Below are 27,417 nucleotides of genomic sequence, written 5' to 3'. Positions count from 1 at the left end.
AAACGTCAGTCAGTAGGAAAGCCATTATCATCTAAAGAAAAGGATACGAACATTTCCTGCAAGTAGGCAAACATTCTACATTGCACCTGCAAGAAACAAAAAAATGGTTCAAATGGCTCTGAGCTCTATGGGACTTAACATCTGAGGTCATCAGTCCCCTATAACTTAGAGCTACTTAAACCTAACTAACCTAAAGACATCACACACATCCATGCCCGAGGCAGGATTCGAACCTGCGACTGTAGCAGTCGCGCGGTTCCGGACTGAAGCGCCTAGAACCGCTCGGCCACCGCGGCTGGCTGCAAGAAACAAATTGGATTAATTCTCATTGCGTATGGATTATTTTCACCAGCACAGCGTCATCCCCCGGGAACCTATTCCTCCCCTTCTCATCTCCTCTCCCTCGCGTTGCTACGTAATACAAGCTGATTGCAGTTTCCATGTCAGACAAATCGGAACCTTGGTTTTGAAAACCTTGTTTAGTTTACCAAAAATAATCCATTTTTCGCTTCTGTTTCTTTCTCTTGATTTCTCTGTGTCTGCCAGCAGATACGAGACGCAGCCACACACAGAGAGGGCGCCAAGCAGCTAGGCCAGCCCCCTTGGGGAGCTACAGGGTTACAGTCATACACAATGGAGGGTGCACATAACACGTACAGTGTTTTGCTTCTGCGCATCACAGAAAAAGTTATGAAGTTATCATACATTCCCCCACCGTGTATATGAGCAGCAGTACGGCTCCACTCAGTCAATTAGTCGACAGTGTCAACATTGTGCCTCAACACATCTTCATGAATTATCTCCACTGGCTGCCCAGAAGATGTTGACGGGTCATTCTACTAGTTATTCACTGAATTAAGGACAAGGTGAGTGATCGAAGGCAGTTCTTCATACTCAAGCTACGTAGTGCATGGATATGGACAAAATGTGGAAATACCAAAAGGACAACACATTACCATACGTAATACGTAGTAGGAATACCGTTGGCATTCAGAACAGTTTCACGTCGTCTTGGAATGGATGAATAATGGTCCTGTATGGTTTTCAAGGTAATTTTATACCATTTTTTCTTCTAAAACGACGAGGGAGACAGATATAGATCATGTGTCACAGTGCCACAGTGGCTCAATAATACTGAAGCCTGGTGAAGACCAGGGCAGATGTGACAATTGTTTCTCGTGCTGATGAAACCAGTCCTAGACGATATGAAGTGTGTGATCAGGGGTCCTGTCGTTTCGGAACACAACATCAGCCTTGAGGAACAAACATTGTACCATGGAATGAAACTGATTAGCCAAAATGGTCATATTATTCTTGTCAGTAAGGCCAACCTTGTATAGAAACTCTGGGTCACATGGAATAACACATTATGGCTGCCAAAATCATCACTGAGCCACCACCACATTTCACTGTTGCAATGTATACTGCGTCAGAAGTTGAAAGCAATGTAAAACGAGAATCATCAGACCAAATGACTTCCCTCCATTGCTCCATGCTCCATATTTTATGGCTTGATCACCACATTTTCCAGTTATGGGCATTTTCACCACTGATATGTGGTTTTGGAATTCCATCTTGGCCTGCAATTTTCAGCTTATAGACGTGCCTTCATGTTGTTCTGGCGCTGAGAGGATTTTCAAGTGCAGCATTCAGTCCTGAAGTAATTTTGCAACCATCGTTCTCTTCTTTTTCGTCAGAGTCCTGTTCAATGATCGTCTGTCACGAACACTCAATACACACTTCCATCCACATTGTATTTAAAGTGATGATCTTTTATCTGCTTATCCTGTACATGATGCAAATCATTATATGGTGCATCTTTTAACACTTTGGCTACATTAGTTATGGAAGCACCCAAGTAGTAGAGCTATAGTAACCTTGGCACACTTTGCACTTACATGACCTTCAAAAGTCCAAGTGTTTGAGCAGGTTGCTTACTTTCAGGGGCATGGATCAATGACCTTGACCTTGACCTCATGATGCAATCATATCACCTCCCTCATCCCCTTCGCATCTTCCCAGGCTTTGTCTGCACCCAGTCATAGTGCAGTATTAAACCAAAAGATCCAATGAAAAATGCCTAATAGTAGAAATAACCTAATTGTGACAGTGCAAGCTTAAGAAACCCCCATTTCTCCAGTCTCCAATCAAGTACAACACAGTGCTCTATATTTCCAACCATTCATAATACAGTCTGAAAACTCAAAGATGATGGAAACAGACTAATTGTGTGTTTTATACCACACACCCTCCTTATCTGCAACCAGTTAGAGTGTAAAGAAAAAATGGGTCAAGTTACATAATTTACATGCAGACCACTTGTGTGTTTTATACTCCATGTCTCGTCCATCTCCAACTCATCAGAGCATAATAATGAAATTGCATTAGTAAATGCTGAGCGCTAAACTCTACATTCAACACACTAAACAGTAAACGCTTAGTGGTAAACAGTAAATGCTAAATGTCTAACAATAAATGCTAAGCCATAAATGGTAACTTCCTATCGCTTAATGCACAATATGTATTAACTACTGACCATTAGCCCTCAAACTGTATCAACTTGCTTCAGATGTGTATCAGCTTGCTCTGAAGTGTATCAAATTACCTCCAAATGTATCAAATTATTCCTCAATCTGTATGAAATTACCCCTGAAACTGTATTGAGGTGCCAAAAAGAAAAAAGTATCAAATTAGCTCTCACTGTATCAACTTGTCCAAAACTGTATCGTATTGACTCCACAAACTGTATCAAATTCCCCCCAAAATTTCCGTTGAATCTTCAAAGATGTAAATATCGCAAGCTCCTGTGCAACCAAGTACTACACCTCTCCAACCTGTGCAACCACATTCCACACCTTCTTATCTCAGAAAAATTTGAGGTGGTACTGGGTTCAAATACATGTGCTTAAGCATTGAAGGCAGTGATGCTAACCATACTGAGGGAAACATGTAAATCTTACCATAAAATGTTGAGAGCTTTTGAAAATGGTTGCCTGTGTAAAATTTTTCCAAGAAGAAAAGGAAGTGCTACACAAGTTAGTTATACCTAAGTCGACTAGTATATTGAAAAGAATGTCATTCCTTTAACAATAGTGATTTATTTTTCCCACTTAACAAAGTACAAAAATGAATTGATTAACAGTCCTTTTTGTATATGAAAACTGTTCATTGATACAGAATTTATTAAAACAAATGTGCTCTTTCTGTAGCTAAAACAGGAATCTGACAAAATAGTAGGCTATTTGAAGAAATCGGTGGTGTATGAGTTAAACATTTCCGTAACCTGATTGCATATGGTAGCGAACTCTCTGATGTGGTTGCGCAGGAGCTCATAATGTTTACAACTGCGAAGATGCAACAGAAGTTTTGGGACAATTTTTTGCAGTTTGAGGAGCCAGTATGATGCACCTTTGGGCGAGTTGACCCAGTTTGAAGGTAATTCCATACCCTTCTGATGTAACCCAGCACACTTTTGAAGCAGCTTGATGCAGTTTGAGATGCAATTTGATATATTTGAGGACTGATACACTTTGTGGAAAGTTGATTGACTTCTGGACCAACTTGATATATTTTGAGGGGTAATGGTCAGTAATCAAAAGGCATTGTGCATTAGACAATAGGAATTTACCATTTACCATTATTATTAGGCATTTAGATTTACCACTTAGAATTTAACATAAGTGTTTAATGATTAGCGTTAAGCATTTAGCGTTAAGTATTTAGCGTTAAGTATTTAGCGTTAAGTATTTAGCGTTAAGTATTTAGCGTTAAGCATTTAGCGTTAAGAATGTAGCGTTAAGCATTTAGAGTTTACGATCAAGCATTTAGTGTTTAACATTTAGTGCTTATTTGTAGGGAACCATGGGTGGGGGTATAAATCTGCACAATTGGTCTTTTTCCATCAACTTGGACTTTTAATACTGTGCTGGAAAGAGGAGGGGTGTGGGTCGTAATGGTCTGTAGATAAATAACGACACCTAACGCTATTTTTCTGCTGGAAATAATGAATATCTTTGAGTTTCAAATGGAAGTTACGTAATTTTTGCTACATATTTGGCGCCATTTTTACATTTTATTTAAATATTATTATCTGACTGATAGGAAGAGGCGGAGAGGTATATGGTATAAAGCATACACAAATGGTCTGTTTCCATCTTCTCTTGGCTTTTTTAATGCTGTACTATGATTTGATGGAGATAAGGAAGTAGAAGGGCCATGCCTCGATGTGTACATCGGAAATAACGGTACTTGACACTGTTTTAATACTATGCTAAGACTCTTTGGAGTTAGAGAAACGTTGTGGTAGGTATAAAGCACATACCTGGTGTGTTTCAATTGTCTTGGACTTTTAATTCTGCAGTGTGATTGGTTGGAGATGAGGAGTACTGTGTTGTGATAGGCTGGAGATAAGAGGTGATGAATGGTTTTTTTGATTTTCCACTAACACAGCTGGGCTATTTCTGCCATCTTGGACTTTTCATTGGCTCTTTCATTTTTAAGACTGTGCTATGACTGGCTGGAGATCAGGATGGGAGGAGAGACAGGAGGGTATGGGGCAGGGAGAGAGGATGTGATTACTTCATAATGTCAAGGTCGAAGTTAGTCATTGACCTCTGCTTCTAACTGGAGGTGACCTGCGTGTACATTTGCACTTTGTGAGGTCATTTAAGTATAAAGTATTCCAAAATCACTACATCCCTACAAATCCCCTACCACACGATTACCAGCAATCTTCCCACATTCGTGTTCACGTAGCTCCGACATAACGCACTGTTCTTACCACGACTGACACTTGAAACACACAGAGGACGGTGCGTAGGTGCCGTCAGTGATTAAATACTACAAGTGATCTGCAGGCAAGGCTAGCGTCTACATTTACGTTCAAGCATGCATTTCTTGAGGTATTTCCACTTTTTTATCAAAACCCTCTAAAATTTACGTAGTATACTGTTGTAAAATTTAGTTAACGTGTGTTGCTACAATTTTTGCTGTAGTTTGCTTAAACCTATTTATCTCTGACGAGGCCGTAGAGTTACTGTATGTCCGCAAGTCATCTCAATAACAGCAACAACTTTCCGTGGTAGGGGGCTCTATTCCTTAAGTTTTTCTGTTTGACGCCAAGAGCATTTGGTGAATACAACTGGTGCCCATCTCGTCATTGTCTTAAACATCCTTAAATAAAAAAACTCATCTGTTGCATATAATAAATCTTCTTTTCACTATGTTCTTCCTGGTGTACTGAATATTTATTATTTTAGACATTACGAATGATTTTCAAATAGTCGATTCTTCCGTTAGTAGCTGAAGTTTGTCTGCTCCACAGAAAAGCCGTACTACAATACCAAAAAGACTCAGGAAAACTAACATGATTCAGATATGTTGACTTAATATATCTTTGGTATCAATTTACATGAGCATAACAGTCTTTGGATCCAAAGCGGATGTCCTGTCCCATGGTCAGTGAAAAGGTGTTATCTCTCACCCAAAGATTTTTTCCAGTAGGGTTTCATAAGTCCGTTGACTTACGAAAGCTCGGATAAAAAATTAAGAAGAACTGATTCGAGGGGTCGTAGCTGTCTGTCTCACTGCACTGCAAAGAACAGAGATATCCGAAACCGCGGGAAAAATTTTATGCTGTCCCAAGGTGCGTACACCGGTTCCTATCAGATCAACAAAGTTAAGGAACGTTAGGCGAGGCCAGTACTTGGATGGGTTACCGCCTGGGTATGCCGCATGCCATTGATAATTTTTCCTTTACCTTTGCGTCAGATGGGACAGGAGATGTGGTGTATAAAGTCCCAGATCACCAGTCTTTCCACCAATGCGCACTGAAGTTACAGCAATTTATGACAGCAACCCGTGGATATTAAAAAGGAGGGACATGGTACTTAGCAGAGTGAGTGATCACCACGGACGGCACTGCGTACTCTGCAACGTGCTCACATACCGGCCACAATGAGTCGCACACGTACTGACTGGGATTTAAGTCGGGGAAACAGCCGGCCAGAGTGGCCGAGCGGTTCTAGGCGCTACAGTCTGGAACCGCGCGACCGCTACGGTCGCCGGTTCGAATCCTGCCTCGGGCATGGATGTGTGTAATGTCCTTAGGTTAGTTAGGTTTAAGTAATTCTAAGTTCTAGGGAACTGATGACCACAGCAGTTAAGTCCCATAGTGCTCAGAGCCATTTCAACCATTTCGGGGAAACAAGTAGTCAGTCCACTTTCCGAAAGTCCACTTGTTGCAAAAGCTCTTTCACCTTTACAGTTCGATTCGGTCGCACACTGCGATGCATAAAGATGGAACGAGGGTCAAATGCACCCCTTGAAAGCTGCATATGGGAAAGGACAGTGTCACAATAACGTTGACCTGTGGTCTTAACTTCATTTTTATGGATGACCACATCGAACAGCGCAAATGGAGGATCTCTTGCAAAGAGACGATATCCGGCGAATGGCTTGACTTGTCTGTCCCATCGATTACGTGTGGGATGACGTGGGATGACGTACTGCTGTACGTCCACATGCACCAACGACCATCCAGCAGTTATCGACCACGCTGTTGGAGAAATGGAACGGCCTACCACAAGAACTCCTTACCAACCTTGTGGCCGAGATGGGAGTACGTTGAGGCAGCATGCAGCGCGCCCTTCGCGGTGATCCCACTGCGTATAATAAGCCACGTCGCACCTTTTGTGATGTCCAGAAGACTATCATACACAGTGATGACTTCAATGTAATTAATGTCTCTGAATAAAAGTATCACTTCACCCTGCGAATTTTTCACTTACCTTCCGTACTGTCCTACACTGCAGCAGCATTTTGTTTTATGGACCGAGTTTCGTTGAGCTATGTTGCTTGGCAGTAACACATTATGCGAAAGTTACTTTACCCCTTAAATTTTGCATACCAATGAGCCGTGTGCGGCTCGTGTTCGTACCGTTTATTGTTTATCACCTTGTCTTTGCGGTATTGTCGTCTCATTTCTTATTGGATTTATTGGCGGCACTAAGTTTCTGGCTTGCCTGCCCGTGAGAAGCAGCAGCTGCACTTATTGTGGATGACATCGGAAGTTCACTGAGGCTTTTTGCGAATGATGCTGTGGTATATCGAGAGGTTGTAACAATGGAAAATTGTACTGAAATGCAGGAGGATCTGCAGCGAATTGACGCATGGTGCAAGGAATGGCAATTGAATCTCAATGTAGACAAGTGTAATGTGCTGCGAATACATAGAAAGATAGATCCCATATCATTTAGCTACAGAATAGCAGGTCAGCAACTGGAAGCAGTTAATTCCATAAATTATCTGGGAGTACGCATTAGGAGTGATTTAAAATGGAATGACCATATAAAGTTGATCGTCGGTAAAGCAGATGCCAGACTTAGATTCATTGGAAGAATCCTAAGGAAATGCAATCCGAAAACAAAGGAAGTAGGTTACAGTACGCTTGTTCGCCCACTGCTTGAATACTGCTCAGCAGTGTGGGATCCGTACCAGATAGGGTTGATAGAAGAGAGAGAGAAGATCCAACGGAGAGCAGCGCGCTTCGTTACAGGATCATTTAGTAATCGCGAAAGCGTTACGGAGATGATAGATCCAGTGGAAGACTCTGCAGGAGAGACGCTCAGTAGCTCGGTACGGGCTTTTGTTGAAGTTTCGAGAACATACCTTTACCGAAGAGTCAAGCAGTATATTGCTCCCTCCTACGTATATCTCGCGAAAAGACCATGAGGATAAAATCAGAGAGATTAGAGCCCACACAGAAGCATACCGACAATCCTTCTTTCCACGAACAATACGAGACTGGAATAGAAGGGAGAACCGATCGAGGTACTCAAGGTACCCTCTGCCACACACCGTCAGGTGGCTTGCGGAGTATGGATGTAGATGTAGATGTAGATAAGAGCACGGTCGTGTTATCTTTGGAGCGACCGTTAGTATTTCCGGATCGGCGTGTATCGAGAGTTCAGTCGGGACGGAGCGCCAGTGAGGTCCAGACAGCCAGTACTCGCCGACCGCTGGCGACACACGTGAACTGTCCGACGGAAAGAAGTAGGAGCGGCAACGACCATTGTTTGGTCGTTCGGTTGGTCGTCTCATCGGGCGACGTGTATTTGGTCTTTTGACGGTTTCTGGGCCTCGTCAGTTGGTTATCTTGCCGGACCTGGGTCGGTTCGTTCCTTGTGCAGATATGTCGGCTGGCCAATGGTCAAAAGTTCCCTCTGCATGGTTGGGTCCGATCTAGTGTCTCGGAGTTCCGAACGGACATCAAGAAATCGGGAGGAAGTTGCAGTGAGGTCCGGATAGCCAAGTCTCTCTGGACCGTTGCCGACACACACGACCTTGGTTGGTCGTTCGGTTGGTCGTCTCATCGGGCGACGTGTATTTGGTCGTCGACGGCTTATGGGTTCTCTGTGTGTGTCGACTTGTGATTCTTCCTTGTTGTTGCACAGTGATTGCTTTTAGGATTGTTCGAGTTCTTGTAGAAGTTTCTTCGTGGAACTGTGTCTAGTTGTGTGATTTCGACTGAGCAGTTATTTTAATGCTGTCTGCGTACAGGAGTAAGCAGTCGGTCCTTTGGGACAGAGCAGCGAGGAAGTTCTCCGTGGCGAGGTTATTAGCATACTGTTCTTCAGTGTGTTTTTCCTCGCCGTGTTGATGTTGTCCGGTACCGCTTGTAAATCGACACCATTTGATGTTGTTCATATTTTTGAGTGGTTATTGTGCCTTGGCTGTTTTTAGACAGCAATTTTTAGTGCTGCCGGTATCATTGTTCTCGGCTGATATTTTCCGTTGTCGTGCCGTTGGTCAGCGGAAGGCAATTGATTAGCTTGTTGGTCGGTCCTTCAGCCGTTCTTGGGTCAGGTTGCCATCTGATTCGTGGCTGCCTATTTCATCTAAACTTACGTTAGAGTTACCTACTCAGGCCGACCCTTGGAGCACTTCTGAGTACCATTGTTCTGTTGTTTTTAGATTGTGATTTTCAAATGGTTCAAATGGCTCTAAGCACTATAGGACTTAACATCTGAGATCCTCAGTCACCTAGACTTAGAACTACTTAAACCCAACTTATCTAAGGACATCACACACATCCATGTCCGAAGCAGGATTCGAACCTGCGACCATAGCAGCAGCATGGTTCCGGACTGAAGTGCCTAGAACCACTCGGCCACAGCGGACGGCTTGTGATTTTCCTTTAGTCTCAAGTACTGTTCAAGGCCTTCAGCCGTCTTAAACTGAAATATGAAAATTCACTTGATTACAAATTAAAATTTTCTTCTCTATCTGAAATTCTTTTTATCCAGGCCTTAAGCCTCAGTTCCTCTATGTCTAGTGTGTGGTCTTCACCCGAGTATTTGCGTAATTTTTTTTAAGTAATGCCTTCAGCCGCGTGTATTCCTTAAAGCAATTTTAATAACTTGTGTTCGGGCTTTAGCTGTATTGTTTTTGAATCGTTTTAAGGACATGTGTAACTAAGTATTTTTTGGAAAATAAAGCTCGTGTGTTTTGTGCAACTAACAGTTACTGATCTTGACCCCTTTCCACAGCCATAACCTGATCCGCTCTGTCCTGCGAATCCAGATTTCAACCAATGTACAATCATTCATTTCGTACCGTTCCATGAAAGCTAGCACGATCGTCCGGAATTCTCATCAGCCACATTACAAATCTTTTTACTAGCACCCTGTTAGTTTTTATATCGAGCGTTTGCTCCCTGCATGTGCTGTGACCGTCCCAAACGGTAGTGTAATTACGATGAGCAGCAGCCCTCGGCAACGAGCAACAGCACGCCGCCATTGCCCTATACACGGCGCAAACGAATCTTCACTGGGCAGAATAATTACAATATTAATTGCTTTATCAGTCATCAGTTTCTGGTGGCGATATTGTAGGCTGCGCAGAGGCGAGTCGTGTATCGCCTGACACCGCCGGGACGGGCTGCGGCAGGCAGTCTCTCTAGAGTTCCTGCCCGCTCCACTGGCCCGTGTGATCGCGTCCCGCTGCGGCACGCTGCCGCGCCAACCCATCGCGCAGCAAGTGATGGTCGTAGGTAACCTTTGTCAACTTCTCTGGCAACCTAAGGGCTCCCAAGTAGATTTATTGTGTGTCGTGTAAGTATCTGTGAAGTAGCATCCAGAAAATAGACTGACGGAAAAAATCGCAACACCAAACAATAATTAATGCAGCGTAATGAAACTTAAGGAATAGATTTGTCTGGATAACATATTTGACAGTGACATTGCAAAATCACAGGTTAATGTAAGTGCGAGATAAACCATTGAAAATGTGAAATGCTAGTACATTAACATCCGCTGTAACTGCCAGAACGGCCTTGCCGCAGTGGATACACCGGTTCCCGTGAGATCACCGAAGTTAAGCGCTGCCTGGCGTGGTCGCCACTTGGATGGGTGACCATCTTGGCCGCCAAGCTCTGTTGCCATTTTTCTGGATGCATTCAGCCTCGTGATGCCAGTTGAGGAGCTACTCGACCGAATAGTAGCGGCTTCGGTCAAGAATACCATCATAACGACCGGGAGAGCGGTGTACTGAGCGCACGCCCCTCCTATCCTCATCCTCCATTGAGGATGACACGGCGGTCGGATGGTCCCGGTAGGCCACTCGTGATCTGCAGACGGAGTGTAACTGCCAGAATGTTGTTGAATACGAGTATGAAAATGTCAATGTATTGTGCTGTAGAGGTGTCGGATGTAAGTTCGTGGGATGGTGTTCGATGGCTGGTGACTTGGTCGGTCAATACAGGGATGGTTAACGCTGTTCGTGTATGACGTTGAAGTTGCGCGTCCGATGATGTCCCATATGTGTTCAATTGGAGACATATCTGGTGGTCGAGCAGACCAAGGCAACATGTCGACACTCTGTAGAGCATGTTCTGTTACAACAGCGGTGCGTGCGTGGACGTTATCCTATGGGAAAGTACTCCTTAGAATGTTGCACATGAACCGCGTGACCGCTACGGTTGCACGTTCGAATCCTGCCTCGGGCATGGATGTGTGTGATGTCCTTAGGTTAGTTAGGTTTAAGTATTTCTAAGTTCTAGGGGACTTATGACCTCAGAAGTTGAGTCTCATAGTGCTCAGAGCCAATGTTGCACATGACAGCACAGCAGGTCCAGTCACCAGACTTACGTACAGTTTTGCAGTCAAGGTTCGTGGGATAACCACGACAATGCTCCTGCTGTCATATGAAAGCCCCCGAGCCCGTAACTCTAGGTGTAAATGCAGTGTGTCTAGCATGCAGACAGTTTGGTTGCAGGTCCTTAACAGGCTTCCTCCTAACTAACACGCGGTGATCACTGGCATTAAGGCATAACCAGCTTTCATCACAAAAACAAAACAGACCTCTATCCTGTCCTCCAATGAGCCCTCGCTTGATACCACTGAAGTCCCAAATGTCGGTGGTTTCGGGTAAGTGGAAGGCACACTACAGGGCATCTGGCTTGAAGATGTCCTTGATGTTACCGATGTGTAGCAGTTCGTTGTGTCATTGTGGTGCCAACTGCTTCTCAAAAGGCTGCTCCAGATGCATTACGATGCCCCAGAGCCCCCCTCAAAAACGATCATCCTTCTCGACAATGCCACGCGGCCGTCCAGAGTCCGATGTTCTTGCGACCGTATATTCTCATGACCACAACTACCAGCAGTCAAGTACAGTGGCTATTTTCCTGTCATGTCTATCGGCTGTATCCAAGTAGGAACATCCAGCTTCTCGCAACTCTATATACGACCTCGTTCAAACTCAGTGAGGTGTCGATAATGGCTTCCTTGCCACTTACAGGCATTCCACATAGTGGTGCTACTGGCGCCAGTCTTACGCGACTGGTGCGAAATTTGAATAGACATCTTTCAGATGTAGAAACCCGTCTACCAATGAATTTTCGGGAATTCGTTTGTCTAGGTACCAACATTGCAAGAGCGCAGGTTAATGCAAGCGCGAGAAGCCAACTGCTGTTCAGATTGCTGCTGCAGAAGCAGTACGATGTGCCAGAGCCATACGCTGAACACGACGGTCTTCTCCCTTGGTTGTGCCACGTGGTCTTCTTGTGACCGTACATTCTCGTGACTACTACTCCCAGCTATCATGTACAGTGGCTACATTCCTGACAAGTCTTTCTACAATATTGCAAAAGAAATATCCAGCTTCTCGTAGCCCTAGTACACGACATCTTCAATCTCAGCGGGTATCGATAATGGCGTCCTTTTCGCTTAAAGGCAATCTTGACAAACATCGACTCGTCATGTCGAATCTCAAAGATAAGTAACGCTCGCGACTGTTACAGCATGTATTTAAAGGAAACCTGATTTGCATAGTTAGTGTGACGTTACTAGCACCAGTCTTATGCGGTTGGCCCGAAATTTGAACTGATCACTTTTAAGATGTAGAAACGCGCCTACCAATTTTTGTGTACGTCGGACGACTCCATCTTGGTGCTGCGATTTATTTTCCGTGAATGTAAATGTTACAGTGTTGTCGAGAGACAGGCGTGCCACCACTCGCCGTGCACTTAACCCTAGCATGGAGTTGTTGCAGCATGGGTTGAGGTACCCACATCTCTCATTCAGGTTCGGTTTTGCATAGAGCCATTGATGTTGCCTGATGTAGGATCTCTGTACAAACTTTCGCACCGTGCATAGCCACAAATTCATACATATTATAAAAATTGATGTAACTATTATGTGCGTTCCGTATTGCTCCTAAATGACAGGACCAATTTCAACCAAACGTGTTGCACAGGACCGATGGCCTTTCTAGTCTGGTTCCTTCAGCCACCACAAACCAGCCAACCGTCTTAAACATATCACTTAATGTCAGGAAAGAAACGCTGTGGGTGTAAAAAAAATACCTACCTATCAAAGAGTAAGGGTAGGGGGGGGGGGGGATGGGGGAGAAAAAGAAGTATAGCCCATGACGCGCGAGTACTCAAATTTTATTCATCCTCTACTTGAGAGTGAGACCACTAAAATAATTTGCAACAATCTTTACATATGAAACTTCCTGGCAGATTAAAACTATGTACCGGACCGAGACTCTAACTCGGAACCTTTGTCTTTCGCAGGAAAGTGCTCTACCATCTGAGCTACCCAAGCACGACTCAGGACCCGTCCTCACAGCTTCAATTCTGCCAGTACCTCGTCTCCTACCATGCTAGTTTTGAAAGGTTCGCAGAAGAGCTTCTGCGAAGTTTGGAAGGTAGGAGACGAGGTACTGGCAGAATTGAAGCTGTGACGACGGGTCCTGAGTCGTGCTTGGGTAGCTCAGATGACGCCGGCACGGTAACTCAGCGTATTTGGTCAGAGGGTTAGCTGCCCTCTGTAATAAAAAAACTGAGTTGATGGATCAACAACGAACTGAAACGGGTGTCGTGTGACGTCCGCCCCGAGCACATACAACGAAAGAAAACGAAAAAAATGAGATTAAAAAAAAAGAAACCCAGAGCACTTGCCCACGAAAGGCAAAGGTCCCGAGTTCGAGTCTCGGTCCGGCATATAGCTTTAATCTACCAGGAAGTTTCATAACAGCGCACACTCCGCTGCCGAGTGAAAAGCTCATTCTTGAATCTTTACATATAATTTCAAAGTTTTACGAAACTTTTTGCCACCGACAAAACCCACAAAATGATAAAAGGAAAAAGTATATCGCTTACCACATTTCCGCTGTTCATGCAGTGAAACTGCCGCACAGGGCATTGTGTTATAATTTATTCCTTCTTTACAATTTTTTATATTTGCAACACATATTGCGGATAATGTCCACATATGCCACAGAAAATATCTAAAAAATTGTAACATTGTACGACACACAGTTCTGGAGATATGGTGTCATAAATACAGAGATGCGTGAAGAACTGCCGCAACTTGCTTGATGTTTTAATTTATTACGTCCCTATTAGGAGGAGATGGACGCCATAGGCGAGAGGAGAGGATAAACGAAGAGGAGATGGACATAGAAAAGGAAGAGGTTGAAAAGGATGGTAAGAGGGGGGAGGGAGGGTGGACAGAGAGAAGGGTAGAAAGAGATGGGCAGAGAGTGGAAGGAGGAGTAGATGGATAGAGGGGGAGATGGACTAAAAGGAGACAAATAAATGCGTAACTAGGCAACACCGTCTATTCAGCTACTCGTAGTTTCCTGTAAATTTGAACGTGTATTGTTCCTACTACACTGAATATGCACAACAATGAAATTTTCGTTATTTAGAATGCCTCCTGATATTGCAGTTTTAATGGTCAGCAGTGTGTGTGTGTGTGTGTGTGTGTGTGTGTGTGTGTGTGTGTGTGTGCGTATTTTACTCGCTATGCCGCGAACTATGTACTCTATGATCTGTTCTAGCAAAGGTAAATGTCAGAGAACAAATTTAGAAACGAGAACTAGGCCGTAGTGATCTGAACTAGTGTTGTTTCTTTCCGACGTTACGCCAGTTTAACATTCACTTGTTTCCACATTCATCTGTAGTCACATACACCCATCTTTCATTATACAGGGTGATTCACGAAGATACGTAAATATTTTAATATGTTATTCTAAAAGTAAAACTAAAGAAAAAGGTTCATATAAACATAGGTCCGCAAATGTTTGGTTACGGAGTTACGGCTAATAAAATATTTTGCCTGAAATTTAGCATCTTCGCTTATATGAGGCCTACGCAAAACTGTACGAGGTTAAAGTAAAGCACGATTTCCATTCATTTTGTTGCTATTGGTCTGGTGAATCTAATAAAACGTGTCCCAAACGTTTATCTACAGTAGTTTTCCTGAACATCCAGAGTAGCAAAGATTATTATACAAGTAAATTTGTTTACTTTCGATTAATAATGTAGAAACGTTAGTCATTATTGGCAGCCCTTAGTGAGTTGTTTGTCATTTTCTAACCTTGAAACGAGTTAGTTTTCTGTATTTTTCAGTAAAAGGATATAACAACATTATATTTAAGTGAAACCACACAGTATTTGTTCTTTTTTGTAGATTATTTATGAAATAGGGATGTCTTGTACATTTACGACCGTGGGACACGCCGATATGGTGTTTATTTCTGGCAAATGTGATGGTAATGCTACGGCTGGAGTTAACGAATATAGCGTACGTTATCCAACTCGGGTATTCCGAGTGTACGAACGATTATTTCTGCCTAGCGTTCAGAATCTGGATCTTCTGGAAAACTACTGTAGTTACACGTCTGAGATATGTTTTATTAGATTCACCAGATCAATAACAATAAAATAAATGGAAATCGTGCTTTACTTTAACCTCGTACTGTTTTGCGATGGCTTCATGTTAGCGAAGTTACTAAATTCCAGGCAAAATATTTTATTAGCCGTAACTCCATAACTATACATTTGTGGACTTATGTTTATATGTACTTCTTTCTTTAATTTTACTTGTAGAATAACATACTAAATTATTATCATAGCTGTTCTAGGCATTTTAGTTGGGAACCGCGCGACTGCTACGGTCACAGGTTCGCATCCTGCTTCGGGCATGGCTGTGTGTGATGCCCTTAGTTAGATTTAAGTAGTTCTAAGTTCTAGGGGACTGATGACCTCAGATGTCAAGTCCCATAGTGCTCAGACCCATTTGAACCAATTATTAGCATATTTTCGTGAATCACAATGTATCTCGTTGGTTTTTATATTCGATTTATGTCATTCCGTAGCTCATTTTTCATGTGCAATAGCAGCAAAATGAAGATAATGGTCAAATGGCTCTGAGCACTATGCGACTTAACTTCTGAGGTTATCAGTCGCCTAGAACTTAGAACTAATTAAACCTAACTAACCTAAGGATATCACACATCCATGCCCGAAGCAGGATTTGAACCTGCGACCGTAGCGGTCACGTGGTTCCAGACTGAAGCGTCTAGAACCTGTTGGCCACACCGGCCGGCAAATGAAGATAATCTGGTACAAAACCAAGGAATGTGGTATTCGTAAACAATAAGCTGAAAGTCAGACGATTTCATCGGAATATTGAAAAAAACGTGTACTGTAACTTGTTGAGGAAAATAACCATAGGTACAGTTGTGTAAAACTGGATCCACCGATAATAAATAAAATAGTTTACCAGTGGTATACTTTGGTACTTGGGAAAAGTAAGTTTAGAAGTAGAGACGCCGCCGGCTGCGGTGTTTCCTTGTGCTGACTGGCAAAAACCGTCCGTCTTGGCTGAGTGGCGTCCTACACGAAGGGCTGCCAACTTTTCGGCACTTGTCTCAGTCTGGGGCGTGGCGAAGGGCCGGCCGAAGTTGCCAGATGCTCCCAGGATAAATTGGACGTGCCGGAGAGCTGTCAATATTTCATGGAATACGGTGTTTGGAACTCGTCTCCCAATACAAGAGACAAGTTTCAGCACGAACGTGCACTAGCAAAGCAACCGTGCTGTATATTTCACACCTGCCGTTCACTTCTGCTTTTGTCGAACGCTTCAGATAGAAATTCTGCTTTCCTTTCGCATGTCTCCGTATCAATTTCAGACTATATCTTCCTGGCCGCCGCGTTCTGCTGATTTATGTTAAACTGTCAGTTTTTCTTAGTCACATTTCGAAGGCAGTTCCTTAACGCCGGCCGGAGTGGCCGAGTGGTTCTAAGCGCTTCAGTCTGGAACCGTACGACCGCTACGGTCGCAGGTTCGAATCCTGCCTCGGGCATGGATGTGTGTGATGTCCTTAGGTTAGTTAGGTTTAAGTAGTTCTAAGTTCTAGGGGACTGATGACGTCAGAAGTTAAGTCCCATAGTGCTCAGAGCCATTTGAACCAGTTCCCTAACGTCACGTGTCTTACATTTCAGTTCACGACAACTCCGTTTACTTACTCTGTTGCATCAAACTGTCGACTATATCCTCTGCGTGCAAATGTGCCGTAAGCATCATTCTTTTTAAGTATCATCTGTCCCCTTCTCCCCATCGTCATCCCACAAAATCAAAACATGCATCAATTTTCTCCCCCTTATTTTAGAATGGTTTCAGAAAGCAAGTAGAATTCCTTACAAACGGAGATTGGAGGAAGTGTCTGTTATTACTCAATATCTTAAAGAATTTGATGATAGCTCCAACTATTTTTTGGCCATATCGTAAGAGAATTACCAAGTGCTCGCTCTCTCACTCATCATTATGTATTGTATGTAATGAATGGCATCCTTTTGTACTAGTCTATACTGAGCCTTTTTTTTTCATTTTTCTTTTTTTTTACTAACGGATTCCGGTCAAATTCAGACCATCTTTGAGTCATAAAATATGTATTAAATTAAGCATTCCCCACCTGCAATAACTAATAATTCTTTAAATGTGCTGCTTAGGTAATGTTAACATTGCTGTTTATATTTCAAGAATAATTAGTTATTGCGGTTGTAGAGTGTACTGGAAAATATATGTGTGCGTCACCAGAAGATGGGCTGAATTTTGACCGATGTCGATAGTAAAAAAAAATTAAGTACAGCTTGGTACTGATGCAGCTCTTAACATTTGTGAAACCTATTCAACACAGATCACACTCAAAACAATTTAGCTAACACTTAAATATTGATTGTCGAAACAACGAAACTTCAGCCCTTTTTCTGACGAGAAATTTTGACAACATAAAACGCAAATTTAGGGTGAGTCAGGTGGAAAGATACATATTTTAGGGGTGATAATATTGGTGATTCTGAACAAAAAGTTTCATATGAACATATGCCAAATTCCTAATGGTTTCCGAGATAAAACACGTTTAATGTACATTGTTATTCATTTTCTGTATGACGAAGTGTGATCAAAATACACGGTGAATAATTCTATTACAAACAATGTAAGTTTACATGGAATTCATTTCATCTCCTTTAAGTTACTGCTCTTCAAGCAGTGCACTTACCACAACTTTGAAACCGTGATCGGAAGCATTTCTGGAGGGCTTCTTTTGGAAGGGCGTTTAGTTGTTCTGTGGTGGACCTTTCAAAGTCAGGCATGATGTTAATTCGTCTAAGCACGGTTTTAATTTTTCGAAGAGCCAGAAGTCGCTTGGTGCTAACTCTTAGGATTATGTCGATTGTGGGCGGAGAGGAACACTTTTCCGACCAAAAACTAGCGATTTAAAGGCAAGGTTTGACACGGTGCATTGTCCTGATAAAGAGAAGGAAGTCATTGGTCTATTTGTATGGTGTATTTCTCTGTACATCGTTTTGCAGCAAGCCTTTATAAAATTCGGGGTTTCCGTTCCTTCGCCTTGTAACGAACTCTGATCGCACTGTGTCTTCAATATTAAAGACAACTATGAGCATGATTTCGATATTCGATTGTAATTGACATACACTCTTAGGGCAAGGAGCTTCACTGATTTTCCATTGGGAACTCTGAATTTTCGTCTCACGGTCATAGCCGTAGACCCAAGTTCCATCTCCGTGCAAACTGACAGACGACTTTCCTTCTGTTCATCACGCAAAAATCGGGGAAGCAATTTTTCTCTCATTCGTCTCATTTGCAAATTATCGTTTTGCACGGACCCGTACGAGACGCCAAGATCTTCGGTAAACTCTGGAATACTTATTCGCCTGTTTCAACGAACAATTTTTGCCACTTTTTCCACGTTTTCGTCTGTTTTTGAGTTTAATGGACGTCGCGAACGTTACTCGTCTTCTGCCGACTCATTTCCGCTTTTAAATCCCTCATACTACGTGTAAACAGCCTACAGAGTTACAGCATTATCGCCATACACCAATTTCAACAATTCATGAGTTTCTTTGGAACTCTTTTTTGCAACTTGAAACAGAACGCAATGTTCATGTGTTGTTAGAAACCCATGAGCGCGACAGACAGGCAAACACATGCTCACTCTAGTGTCTCTGGTCGCTGACTGGGAACGCTTAATAAAAGCAAGTCTTCTGGTCCAGACTGTATACCGATTAGGTTCCTTTCCGAGTATGCTCATGCATTAGCTCCATACTTAACAAACATATACAACCGTTCGCTCGACGAAAGATCAGCACCCAAAGACTGGAAAGTTGCACAGGTCACACCAATATTCAAGAAAGGTAGTAGGAGTAATCCACTAAATTACAGGCCCATATCGTTAACGTCGATATGCAGCAGGATTTTAGAACATATATTGTGTTCGAACATTATGAATTACCTCGAAGGAAGCCGTCTATTGACACACAGTCGCCGGCCGCTGGTGGCCGAGCGGTTCTGGCGCTACAGTCTGGAACCGCGCGACCGCTACGGTCGCAGGTTCGTATCCTGCCTCGGGCATGGATGTGTGTGTTGTCCTTAGGTTAGTTAGGTTTAAGTAGTTCTAAGTTCTAGGGGACTTATGACCTCAGCAGTTGAGTCCCATAGTGCTCAGAGCCATTTGAACCATTTGACAACAGTCAACATGGGTTTAGAAAACATCGTTACTGTGAAACACAACTAGCTCTTTATTCACATGAAGTGCTGAGTGCTATTGACGAGGGATTTCAGATCGATTCCGTATTCCTGGATTTCCTGAAGGCTTTTGACACTGTACCAAACAAGCGGCTCGTAGTGAAATTGCTTGGTTATGGAATATCGTCTCAGTTATGTGACTGGATTTGCGATTTCCTGTCAGAGTGGTCACAGTTCGTAGTAATTGACGGAAAGACATCGAGTAAAACAGAAGTGACTTCAGGCGTTCCCCAAGGTAGTGTTATAGGCCCTTTGCTGTTCCTTATCTATATAAACGATTTGGGAGACACTCTGAGCAGCCGTCTTAGGTTGTTTGCAGATGACTCTGTCGTTTGTCGACTGAAAAAGTCATCAGAAGATCAAAACAAACTGCAAAACGATTTAGAAAACAATATCTGAATCGTGCGAAAAGTGGCAGTTGACTCTAAATAACGAAAAGTGCGAGGTCATCCACATGAGTGCTAAAAGGAACTCGTTAAACTTCGATTAAAAGATAAATCAATCTAATCTAAAAGCCATAAATTCAACTAAATACCTAGGTATTACAATTACGAACAACTTAAATTGGAAAGATCACATAGAAAATGTTGTGAGGAAGGCTACCCAAAGACTGCGTTTTATTGGCAGGACACTTAGAAAATGTAACAGACCTACTAAGGAGACTGCCTCCACTACGCTTGTCCGTCCGCTTTTAGAATACTGCTGCGCGATGTGGGATCCCTACCAGAGAGAACTGACAGAGTTCATCGAAAAAGTTCAAAGAAAGGCAGCACGTTTTGTATTATCGCGAAATATGGGAGAGAGTGTCACAGAAATGATACAGGATTTGGGCTGAAAATCATTAAAAGAAAGTCGTTTTTCGTTGCGACGGAATCTTCTCACAAAATTCCAATCACCAACTCTCTCGTCCGAATGTGAAAATATTTTGTTGATACCGACCTACATAGGTAGCAACGATCACCACGATAAAATAAGGGAAATCAGAGCTCGTACGGAAAGATCTGTGTTCATTCTTTCCGCACGCTATACGAGATTGGAATAATAGAGCATTGTGAAGGTGGTTCGATGAGCCATCTGCGAGGCGCTTAAATGTGATTTGCAGAGTATCCATGTAGATTTAGATGTAGATGAAGAGACAAACAATAGATTGGCAGTTTGAGCAACAAACCATCGGGAAAAGTTCTCCCACGGTGGATGATCAGTAGATCTAAGGCCCTGCACACGTTGAAGATGAGTCTGGAGTATTTTGATGTCTGGCTCTTCTATGTTTCCTTCCTCAGTCAATAGTCTATGGTACTATGGATCGTGTCTTAGGAATGCGACTATATACAGCACCGAAGATTAGATGACTCGGTTGTCTTCAGTTCTGTAAACGCTGTCTGATACAGCTCTGCGAGCTCGTGTCCATTACCATCCTCACTGGCGTCCACAAAAATCATGTCCGTCTGCTCACGAAATGAATACCCTGCCGTGTTTGAAAGGAGAGCGCTTTCAGTTAACTCGCTACCTGCAGAACATGTCAACTATGGACACATTGAATGTAAACAAGTCTTCCTGGCAACACAACGCCATCTATAATATAATGAGTCAAACGGCTTCATAAATATGAGAAGTTGTTGCGTTGTATCTGGAAAGCTGCTGAACGTCAACTTTAAACCAACTCGAAAATGAATGGTTTTCGGATATATGATTGTATGAACTCTTTTCTTATTCTGATTTGTAAAAGAATTTTGGAACACCCCTATGTTCCCATGGGCCACCCGAGCAGGTCATCGGCAGGGCTGGGCAGTACATCGCCATACGTCAGTCTCTACCGGAGGACACACTACCGACGCAGCTATCACTGACCAGCTATGCTGCGACCGCTGCTTGACAGCATAGCCCTCAAGTTACAGTCAAAATGACTCAAATGGCTCTCAGCATTATGGGACTTAACATCTGAGGTCATCAGTCCCCTAGAACTTAGAACTACTTAAACCTAACTAACCTAAGGACAGCACGTGCCCGAAGCAGGATTCGAACCTGCGACCGTAGCGGTCACGCGGTTCCAGACTGAAGCGCCTAGAACCGCTCGGCCACACCGGCCAGCCCAAGTTACAGTCACTCTACTATCATCCCCACAGACCCGTCACCGGTAATGCAACCGTCCGAGGTATAAACTGAGGTTCTCCCAGCTCTGCGCTGATGGGGTCCCACGCTACTGGATGCAGCATTTCAGCCGTTCAGGATCCGCCATCTGGAGGTCACCGCTGTCTCCTGGTAGCCTGGCCAATAGCCTACGTTTTGCGGCTACCCTAGCTAGGACGCTGACACATCATCCTGATTCACCGACAGTCGACCGCTTGGAATGCGGTAGAAGGGCGCTCGCTGCTACGCTGCGTCTTCGAGAAGCACTTACATTTGCGCGACCACATTGGTGTCCCTGTTTGGAGTGTTCAGCGTCCGTCACTTGTTGTCTGCTTACTACAGGCATGGTACACTACAGCCCAACTAAAATTTCTTGGTAGTTGACACTTCACGCGTTGGAGCCGGTTTCCTTCCATAAGAGCGCTCAACGTCTCGCAGAACCGTTCGCCGTTTGGATCCCGAACCGTGGATGTGGCCCTTTTATTTCGTATTTCATTGCACATGACGACCACACCAAAAACGAAACACACACACACACACACACACACACACACACACACACACACAGAGAGAGAGAGAGAGAGAGAGAGAGAGAGAGAGAGAGAGAGAGAACGATAACGGTACTAACGATATACACATGTTTCATACATAGGACTAATCACACTACTGGATCCCTCTGTGGAAGACGCGATTCAGGGTCATTTTTAGTTATTATAGTCACATTAGATAAGCTTTTCACGACACTGCAGGAAGCCGAATTTTTTAAGGTTTTCAAATAATCGTTGCGACTGGAATAAACAACGTCATTAATAAAACCGCATTTTGCCGTGTAATATCATAACGTAATGATTAGCGTAAAAACCTTACGTGCAGAAGGTCGAAGGTTCAAATCTCCTCAAATGCAGCGAAATTTTCTATTTTTCTGAATCTAATGACAAGACTATCATTTTTATCCAATTAACTGGTTTAAATGTTTTTTTTAAGTATCTAATACTTTGCCACTTATTTCATCATTTCAATTTTTTTATTTGCCCTTATTTTTATTCTATTATTATTTTTTTAGTTTGAAATCTGCTTGTGTCGTCTATAATAACCGAGTGCCAACCAGAACTGCTCATCGGCTGGTAAAGCGGTATGCCGTGTAGATGGTTTCAGTGACAGCGAGAAATTATAGGTTGCTTTTAACGCTAAAACTGAAATTTTGCTGCGGAAGATGGATATCCAAACAAATACGTCATGAAATTTTTCTCTCTTGATTTCCCCCTAGAGGTTAGCCTTAAACGCCGTGAACAAAGCGGTCGTGATTATAGTTCTGGCGCAGATTGTTGATCGCCGTTTTCTCGAATACATAGCACATCGCGAGATTGTGGTTAGTTTAGGACATAAGTTTAAATTCAGAACTACAAAACCGTCTGCCGTAGTTCACTCATTGGTCACTTAAAACCAGCTGTCGACAGAGCGTCAGCCATTTCCGTCATACCTCGCGGCGGCCGCTTCCAACATTGCTCCGCCTTAGACATCAACAGCATTTGTGAAGTGATCCGCGATGTTAGTGTATCGTCTGTAACCGAGCGGTAGCCAGCAGCGGATGTGGCCACACTGCAGTGGCAAGTGACAAACGTCAAATATGAATTTGTTTTAATCGGACTGTACACTGACCAGCCAGAACATTGACCACCGACCTACTAACGATATAAACCCTTCCACGTGAAAGCGACGTCACCAGGCGAGGAATGATTACTAGTCAGACACACGCACGATGAATGGAGGAAGGCGCGCGATCTATCTGAGTTTCACCGAGGCCACGAGTATTTAGAAACTTCACGACTTGTCGGGTGTTCCAGGACTGATGTAGCGTGTGTCTTCAACATGTGACGAAACCAGAGTGAAACTACATCCAGACGGCCACCTCTCATTATAGATGTCGGAGGTCGTAGGCTGGGCAGACATGTAAAACAGGACAGGCGGCGAACTGTGGCGGAACTAACATCAGAATTTAATGGTGGGCAGAGCACAAGTGTCTGAACACGCAGTTCACCGAACATTCCTAACGATGTGCATCCTCTGCCGACGACCCATACATATTCCAATGATAACATCACGGCATCGCCAATTACGACTGAAACGGGCACGTGTCCATTGGCACTGGACGTTGGCGCAGTGGCAGAGTGTCGCATCGTCTGATGCATCCCGATACCTTCCTCATCATGCCAACGGGAGGACGCGAATCCGTCGTGACCCAGGGGAGCAGCTTCCCTGACACCTTTACTGCGGGACGGAGACAAGCTGGAGGCGGCTCCATTATACCATAGAGAACATCCCACTGGACGTCCCTCCCCGGAATTTACGGAAATTAGGTGATTGTGTGTGCAGATGTGGTGTCAACTCCCTCCAACGAACTACCAAGGCCTCATTGCTTCGGTACCGCAACACATCGCCACTGTTACCCATGCCAAAGGTGCACATATCGGCTATTAAGTAGGTAGTTATAATGTTGTGGCTGATCACGGTTAACAGTAAAGAACTGTGACATCATCTGCGCCTCCATCCAGCTCCAGCAGAGAATCACTCGTGCATCCTATTCTCCCCGACACCTTTACACTTCCATGATGACTAAGACAAACTTCGAAAGCACACATGCGGATCACCTGGTACATAGAAAATCACGCAGGTTAGAAGTACGTACCTGAGTGGCGGGCATCACGGTCCAGGAACAGGAGTAATTGCGCCCAGTAGGCAGAACGCTACTGGACAGCTGGAAGGTGCTGTTGCTGATTACGCCCCCACAGCACGGCAGCTGGCGGTAGCGCAGGCTGAAGCCGCGATGGCCGGCGGGGGCGACCGCCGTGCTCGTCACAGACAGCGTCACTAACGCAGCCGTCGACGTCCCTGCACAGTCCGTAACCGTAACTGCCGTCTGTTAACTTCAAAACGCGTGGGACTGTCTCACACTTGTCTGGAGCTTAGGAAGCAGACCAGTACAGTATTAGTTGCTAATTCGATCATCTGTATAACGCACAGTGTGAGTAATTTCTCTGTCTCTTTAGGAAGGGTGGCAGGTATCAATAGGTCGACAGGCTACAGGAAGTAGTGGATCCTTTTTCTTTATCGTTAATGTAGGGAAACCAGATGCTAGGCTGAAAGTCATTGAGGGATCAACAAGGAAACGTATTCCTTCCACGAAAGAAGTGGCTTACTGAACACTTGTTTTTACTGATTCTTCAGTATTTATCAGTTTCGGACCCTTACCAGGTGGGTTAATAGAGTAGATAGAAAAGATCAAACGAAGATGGGTGCACTTCGTCACGGGATCATCTAATCGGTACTACTGCTAACGTAGCAACAGGCTCTAGATACCGGCTCCCAGGTTGATGCCATATTTCTCGACTTTCGAAAGGCGTTCGACTCAGTTCCGCACTGTCACTTACTCCAAAAAGTGCGTGATTACGGTCTATCCGACGACATATGCGGTTGGAAACAAAGTTTTCTAACAGACAGGGAGCAGTATGTCGTCCTGAACGGAGTGACTTCAACGGCAACAGCCGGCCGGTGTGGCCGTGCGGTTAAAGGCGCTTCAGTCTGGAACCGCGTGACCGCTACGGTCGCAGGTTCGAATCCTGCTTCGGGCATGGATGTGTGTGATGTCCTTAGGTTAGTTAGGTTTAAGTAGTTCTAAGTTCTAGGGGACTGATGACCACAGAAGTTAAGTCCCATAGTGCTCAGAGCCATTTGAACCATCAACGGAAACAAGCGTAACTTCAGGTGTGCCCCAGGGCAGCGTAATAGGTCCGCTGCTTTCTACCATTTAAATAAACGATCTTCGGCGCTAGACTGTTTGCCGATGATGCTGTAGACTACAGGAAAGTAGTATCACACGAAAGCTGTGAACAAATCAACGAGGATTTGCAGAAAGTTAATGCGTGGTGTAATGACTGTCAGTTATCTCTCAGTATTAATAAGTGTAAACCACTGCGTATAACAAGGCGAAAATCCCCATTAATGTAAGAGTACAAAATAAATGCCCAGTCTTTGGAAGCGGTAATATCCGTCGGTTATCTGGGTGTGACTATTCGAAATGATCTCAAATGGAGTGATCGTATTACATAAGTAACGGGTAAGGCGAACTCTAGATTGCGGTTTATTGGTAGAATCCTGAAGCGATGCAGTCCTTCAACAAAGGAAATAGCTTACAATACGTTAGTTCGTCCGGTCTTAGAGTATTGTTCATCTGTACGGGAGTCTTACCAGTTGGGTCTGATTGAAGAGATCAAGAAGGTCCAAGGAAGAGCGTCAAGATTCGTGACTAGTACATTTAGTCATCGCGAGAGCGTTACAAATCTGTTTGATGTGAGGCACAGTTGCAGATAGACGGCGCGCTAAACTGAAGGGGCTGCTCACTAAATTTCGAAATCCGATCTTCACCGAGGATGTAGAGCATATATTATTACCACCAACTTTCAAATCACGCAATGTTCACCATTCAAAGGTAAGGGAAATTAGAGCTCGTACTGAGGCGTTCAGTCGTTTTTCCCTCTCGCGATCCGCGAGTGGGACAGAGGGGGGAAATATGATTTACGTGCGAATTGTGCCCTCCGCCACACACCGTTTGGTGGCTAGCGGAGTATATATGTAGATGTTGAACAAACTCCAGTGGCAGTCTTTAGAAGAGAGGCGTTGTGTGGCACAGAGATTTATTGAAATTCCAAGAGCATACGTTACAGGAAGCGACGAGCTACGTATTAGGAGGGACGATTGCCTAAATTGCATTACCTTTAAGATTTTACTTATTATAGCCTAAACAGTAAGTTTCAGAATTGTTTAAATAATGCCATCCTCAATTTAGGATTTTCTTCTAGGTACCTGACTTAAAAAATGAAAATTCTTAAAAAAATTAACGAGTTACACTTTATTCCCAAAAATCTACAGGTGGCACAAATGAGGAATTTGGTATCCTAATTTTTACCAGCGGATGCATAAATAATGCCACCCTTGTTGTAACCTGTTGCAACCGCGATCGGAACGGTCGTGCGGTGGCCGAGAAAGGGCGGCGGGACCAAACGGAGAGCGGCCCGCGAACAAACAGACAAACGAACGGAAAGGACGGACACGAAACAACGACGGACGATGGAGAAAGACCTTATGACGACCACACGCAAGAAGCAACGGAGTGGCAGAGACAACCAAACGAATCCAAGACGTCCACTAGTAATGAAAACAAAGAACGATAAACACGCTGCCTATTGTCTAGGCGATGTGTCAAGACTCACGCAACGATTAGACTCGCTGGCTGAGCATTTTTTTCTTTAATGTTATTTAAACACCTTTACAGGAAACGTAGGCCGGCAGCGTCCTATCTATGCCGCTCTTCGGCAACAGTTGACAAATATATCATAATTAGAGACGAAAAAACAAAACAAACGTGGTGGGTAAAACACGGTAGTCATATACATGTAATCATAAATAGGCGCAATGTCCGAATAAAAAACGTTCAGCACTCGGCCACAAACAGAGAAGACAGAAAGTACACATGTGAACGGTGGAGCACCAATCTAGAGTCACTTAAGTACTAACATGAAGAACTGGCCGTTGTTGCCGAGCGGTTCTAGGCGCTTCAGTCTGGAACCGCGCTGCTGCTACGGTCGCAGGTTCGAATCCTGCCTCGGGCATGGATGAGAGTGATGTCTTTAGGTTAGTTAGGTTTAAGTAGTTCTAAGTTCTAGGGGACTGATGACCTCGGAAGTTACGTCCCATAGTGCTCAGAGCCATTATTATTATACTAACGTGAAGACACACACAAAACACTGGCGTCTCCTGCACACGAATATTCACTGTTGACATACAAGGCCGGGGACCTGCCAAAGTGGAAAGGGGCAGGTAGGAGGGAGAGGGG

At 43.9% G+C, this 27,417-nt stretch overlaps 1 protein-coding gene across 1 annotated transcript in view; it reads right to left on the bottom strand.

Annotated features, from left to right (window-relative positions):
- The window catches only part of LOC124616749 (cubilin-like), an 82,922-nt gene that overhangs the window by 42,579 nt on the left and 12,926 nt on the right, over window positions 1-27,417 (bottom strand). The window contains exon 2 of the mRNA XM_047145116.1: window positions 24,214-24,416. Coding sequence (XP_047001072.1) covers window positions 24,214-24,416 — 203 coding nt within the window. The remainder of the gene's footprint in view (window positions 1-24,213; window positions 24,417-27,417) is intronic.

Source organism: Schistocerca americana, chromosome 5 (assembly GCF_021461395.2).
Source record: "Schistocerca americana isolate TAMUIC-IGC-003095 chromosome 5, iqSchAmer2.1, whole genome shotgun sequence".
Classification (NCBI taxonomy): Eukaryota; Metazoa; Arthropoda; class Insecta; order Orthoptera; family Acrididae; genus Schistocerca; species Schistocerca americana.
This window is presented reverse-complemented; position numbering and strand designations above follow the sequence as displayed.